Here is a 5,840-nt window from a genome sequence, read left to right as displayed (position 1 = left end):
TGTGAGACGGATCAACCATATCGATATTCACAATAAAAAGTAATACTCTTAGCACAAAAAGTAATACTTTTTCATGGTTCCAATAAAAAGTAGTACTCTTAGCATAAAAAGTAATACTTTTCATGGATGACCTTAATAAAATATCCGTCTCATAAAATACGACCCATGAGACTGTCTCACATAAGTGTTTGCCTTATATTTTACGTCGACCAACAGGCCAAATATTAGCACGTGATAACCGCCTAACAAGAATTAATTCTAGTGCCCATATGCTTTGGTAGGAGTTAGAAATTATGATACAAACAAAAAGCAACGAAATTTCTCGGAAGCAACAGCGCCGCCCTACTATCGTATAAATTTGAGGTTATCTCAAACATCCGGAACCCAAGAGCTCACAGCCTGCAAACTTGGTCATCATACACAACAAACAGTTGACATTTTTCGGCCTTCTTACATGCAACAGTGTTGATTAAACACGAGAAAATTTTGAGAAATGGCGGAAGCATCGGCCATGGAGAACGGGAACATCAAGGGACTGAGCAAGGATATGAGACATGGCCGCACAGCGCACAACATGTCCTCATCTTCCCTGCGCAATAAATCCGATCTCACTCTTGTTAACAGAGTTAGGGTCGGGTTTCTGCGAAGTTTCCTGGCAAACCTGCAGGAGGTTTTACTGGGAACCAAGCTCTCCGTGCTGTTCTTGGCCATCCCTTTCGCCATTGTTGCGCAGTATCGCCATTTTGGGAATGTGAGTATACATAATACCACAGACACCACCATTGTTGCATGATGATTTTATATGTTTCAGCATCTCCTCTTATCCATTTATTTGTACTTGGATTGAGTTTTTTTAATGGGTGGGGAATGAAAAATATTCAACGGAGAGAAATGGGATTTTTGAAAAAATGCAGCGTAGAAAAGTTATAGATAGAGAATATTATTTTTGTTTACTTCATCTAATATAAAAATATTATTGGGTGTTAAAGAAACTAGCAAAAACTTTACCACAATATATTCTTAGTAGTTTTTTTAGTTAATATATTTTTCTTGATTAATACTCATAATATACACTAATTGTCTCGATTATCTTCTTCTCAGCCATGGGTATTTGCTTTAAGCCTACTCGGAATCACTCCCCTCGCCGAACGAGTCAGTTTTCTCACGGAGTAAGACCACATACCGATACCACACATATATTTCAATAAATTTATTATCCACTTATAACTATCATATTCCATATTTATTATCAATTCTAAAAATAATCAAAATATGAATTCGAGGATTTATTAATCAGCATCTATCATTCACTCCCTAATGCAGGCAAATCGCTTATTACACAGGGCCAACAGGTAACTAATTCTATGCAAATAAATTGTTACATAACAACCAATTATTTATTGTGTGTAAGATTAAAATAATCGATTACATTTTATGTAAATTTGCAGTTGGAGGACTCTTGAACGCAACATGTGGAAATGCTACAGAGATGATAATAGCCATACTGGCACTTGCTAACCACAAAGTTTCTGTGGTCAAATACTCTCTATTGGGATCTATTCTCTCTAATCTTCTTTTGGTTCTTGGCTCCTCCCTTTTCTGTGGTGGCATTGCCAACATATCGAAGCAGCAAAATTTCGATAGAGTAAGAAAATATAAAAGAAAATATAAGACATATATGAGCCCTTAATTTGCACATATATTGTATTCCCATACTTAAATGTAGCTAAGAATTCAATGGGATAACAGTACACAAGACATCTCTGATGATTCACGCGGGGATCTGATCTTTATCCTAATATAGTTGTCTGTTCGGATTTTTTTTCTGTCATTTGTTGGCGTAAGTGAGAAAAGAGGGAGTTAAAAGTTGATCGTCGATAAAGATATATTCTTCTTTAATCATGTGTGTGAAGTCTAAAAAAAGAACGTGAAGACTTGAGTTGATATTGTGTTAACATAGACTCATATACAATGCTTTGGATTAATCATTTTTCGTGGAGATTGAATGGATATAGATCAAGTAGTTTCTTGTGGAATTCATTATGCTCATATATATAATTGCATAGGCTTGCTTCCAGTCATGGTAATATGGGTATATCATTTGTAGGCATTAATATTTTTCATTTAAGTGATTTTAGATCCACACTTATCATAACAGTCAATTTGGGAATATTTTATAAAATCGAACTTATCTAGCTTCAATTTGTGAATGAATGAGAAATTGACCTAATACATATGTAATTTTTTTCTTGCAAAATTATAGAAGCAGGCAGATGTCAACTCATTGCTTTTGTTCCTGGGATTATTGTGTCATGTCCTGCCTTTGATGTTCACGTTTGCTGGAAAATCTGCGGAACAAACCGCAGTTGGAACACTTCAATTGTCTAGGGCAAGCTGCATTGTCATGCTCATTGTATACCTTGCATATCTAATCTTCCAGTTATGGACTCATCGACAATTCTTCGAAGCTCAAGAGGTGAGTCCCTTACAAGATTTCTTTGGCACATAACTAATCTTGTATGACAACTACTTGTTACCCTAGGATTCAATAAAAATACATTTTTAAAAAAACGAAAAGTTAATGAAAAATGGCTTGTTTGCAGGAAGACGATGTTTTTGACGACGATGTATCAGATGACACCCCAGTTATAGGTTTTTGGAGTGGATTTATTTGGTTAGTTCTCATGACCGGAATCATAGCTGTTCTGTCCGAATTCGTAGTTGCCACAATCGAAGTAAGCACACAAACGTATAAAATGCTTATGTTAAAAAGTTTAGCATACTCTTATATACAATTATGTTGCAAGTTAAGAAGATCAAATAATTTGTTCATATTCTAATATATCTTTTGTTCAAAATATACATAGGATGCATCGAATTCTTGGGGGTTATCCGTCAGCTTTATCAGTGTGATTTTACTACCAATTGTGGGAAATGCAGCAGAACACGCCGGGGCCATCATTTTTGCATTCAAGAACAAATTGGTGAGTTTTATTAACTATTAATTAAATATGTGAAAAGCAATTGATCTGTGATGATTATTTATTTGTGAATTTTTATGATTTTGGGAGATAATAATTTTTATGAGAATACTCCATGTCTAGTTCATGACTAACTTGAGGAATTATTTGAGAAAAAGACTTGATTGTAGAAAGATAGTTTTATTACTTGAAGATTAACTTTATACAATTTGTGTGTTCTTTGTGGATACTTGATTGTTGGATTATATTTTTTCCGATGCTCAGCAAATGAAGGTGTACGTTCTCCCTATTTACAAGTTAATGTCTAATGTGTGCGCGCATCGCGTGTCAAGAGATACTAGTTAATACAATGTTCTAGAAAATTTTGTACTGCGCTATTATGAGTCTATGAAGTATAAGACTATTGGATTGTTACAGAAATCTCCAGGATTTTCCCTAGTTTTCAAGAGTATTCCATAGTCTTCTAAGGTCTTTCATAATCTTATAGTGCCTTCCAAACTCTTCACCATTTTTCTAGAGTATTCCGGTTGCTTGTAAACAATTCTAGAATCTTCTAGAAATGTGAATCACCATTTAACAGAACTAATTAATATGTTGTGAAACATCATGATTATAGTGAATTTTATCTAACTTATCTATGGTGCAGGATATATCTTTAGGCGTGGCACTAGGTTCAGCAACACAAATTGCCATGTTCGTGGTACGTTTATATATACATATCATTACCCGAAATCGAAATTATTTATAACAATTGCTCGAATTAATTAATTAAATTTTCAGAAAATTTATATTTTTTCATTAAAAACAATTTTAAATGTTTAGGTCCCAACAAGTGTAATCGTTTCGTGGATGATGGGTATCGACATGGATCTCGACTTCAGTATCCTCGGAACAAGTACTCTTGCCATGTCAATTCTGGTCACAGCATTCACTTTACAAGTAAGTCATTTATAACGATGAAATCTTGTCCAAGAAACAAGGGGAAAAAAATTTATATTGATTAAATTGCAATTTAATTACAAACCCTATAAAAAATTTCGATTTTGTAATGTATTGAGACTAATTTGGGAACTTTTTACAGGATGGAACATCACATTATATGAAGGGTTTGGTTCTTCTGCTGTGCTATGTTGTCATTGGCGTATGCTTCTTCTTGTTCAAAACCAGTAAGAATTTTATTATCCTAAGAGGTCAAATAATAACCATATTAGTCCTGCAAAGTCGATTATTTTGGGTTTTGATGTAATAAGGTGTTGCTTTTTTTTTTTTTTTTTTTTTTTTTTTTTTTTTTTTTTTNCTATTTCGTTGGAGTGATGACGTAATGCTAGAAATTGTTGAAATAATGTAAGATATGGTTACCTGCGTATCCAACACCACGACAACACTATGGTGAAATAGGTTTAAAAAAGGGAAAAAAACAAAGTTATTGTATTAAGACAAAAATTTTGACGAGTTAGAGGACAAAAATTCTAACGACAACTTAGAATATTAAATTGATTATTTACCAAATATTTGTATGTCCTTTGTTTTAAAATCTTATAACGTAATGTCTTTGTTTATTAAATTTGTTCGCGTGCAGACCATGAAAGTGGTGCAAACTTAGAGCTTAGCACCTCCCAGGGTCTGGATATCATGAGAATCTGAATCGATTTCCAAGTGAACGCAGGGAGAGTCAGCAGAGTATATTGCTCCGGCAACACATCGTTCATCAATTCAAGCTTTTAGATGGAACCGGAAGTCGAGGATAGATGAGATCCATTATTATCATTCTTTGATCGAGATCACATCTGGTTCTCAAATTCATGGATGAAACGTAGCTAAATATGTTGGTGTAAATCTGTTTTTGAATAAGGGTTTCCAGATTGTTTTGAGTAGCTTCTTGCTCTGGAATAATACCTGCTGGGCTGTTATATGTAGCAGCCAAGTTGGGGTTTGTTTGTTCTTTATCTTTTTATAATTATGGGGTTATTTTCTTAATGTTTTATTTTATATTGTATGATAAGCTAAAGTTGTAATTTTGGTTGTTTTGTTCTTGCCAGTGCCAAATTTTATTAAAATTATATTTGGTGTTGTATTTTCTTTAATTATTGAAATAGTATATGAAATTGTTTAATGGAAACTGTGTTTAATGTGGCTCATTTTAGGTTATTGAAACTTGAAAGTGTAAGAAATATGACACATGTTAAAAGAAATATCGTGTAGGAATTGGCGACGGTCATTGCCTACATATTTTGACGAAATTTCTGTACGCAACCTCAACTTTAGAAAATCGAGATGCGTACACGATTCTTGTTTTGACATTCAGACTCCCGATTTTTCTCGTTGATGGTATGAGATGACTATAAATAGAGACGATTTAGGTCCCTAAGCACACACACCTCATAAGAAATATACACCCGATTTTTCTTGCTGATGGTATGAGATGCCTATAAATAGAGACGATTGAGGTCCCTAAGCACACACACCTCATAAGAAATATACTCCCGATTTTTCTTGCTGATGGTATGAGATGCCTATAAATAGAGACGATTGAGGGCCCTAAGCACACACACCTCATAAGAAATATACACCATCTATCGAGAGGGTGGAGTGCTTAGAAGATTTCAACCGGAAATAAAAGCAGAGAAATAAAAATTTTCAATGGCCGGAGGTAATACTCGATCTATTTCCGCATATAGTTTTATCATGTTCATGTATATGTAAAAACATGATTTTGAGAAAAATTTCTATCAGAAAGTACAAACAGATTTGTCGTATCAGATAAAACAACCCAACTCAGTTCGTTTTAGGTTATGGTTAGGCTGATTATTCCACCAAATTTTAAAAATAAAAATGCGAGGTTCTATAATCCTTTGTTAG

At 34.0% G+C, this 5,840-nt stretch overlaps 1 protein-coding gene across 1 annotated transcript; it reads left to right on the top strand.

Moving 5' to 3' along the window:
• Window positions 1-409: 409 nt before the first annotated feature.
• LOC140962809 (vacuolar cation/proton exchanger 3-like) lies at window positions 410-5,041 on the top strand. The gene is made up of 11 exons (XM_073421824.1): window positions 410-751; window positions 1,102-1,169; window positions 1,324-1,352; window positions 1,449-1,645; window positions 2,264-2,476; window positions 2,604-2,735; window positions 2,868-2,984; window positions 3,628-3,681; window positions 3,804-3,920; window positions 4,063-4,147; window positions 4,561-5,041. Exons 1-11 carry the CDS (start codon window positions 494-496, stop codon window positions 4,623-4,625), a joined length of 1,335 nt encoding a protein of 444 aa, XP_073277925.1. The 5' UTR covers window positions 410-493; the 3' UTR covers window positions 4,626-5,041.
• The last annotated feature ends 799 nt before the right edge of the window (window positions 5,042-5,840 follow it).

The sequence above is a fragment of the Primulina huaijiensis genome, chromosome 17, assembly GCF_012295235.1.
Source record: "Primulina huaijiensis isolate GDHJ02 chromosome 17, ASM1229523v2, whole genome shotgun sequence".
Classification (NCBI taxonomy): Eukaryota; Viridiplantae; Streptophyta; class Magnoliopsida; order Lamiales; family Gesneriaceae; genus Primulina; species Primulina huaijiensis.
This window is presented reverse-complemented; position numbering and strand designations above follow the sequence as displayed.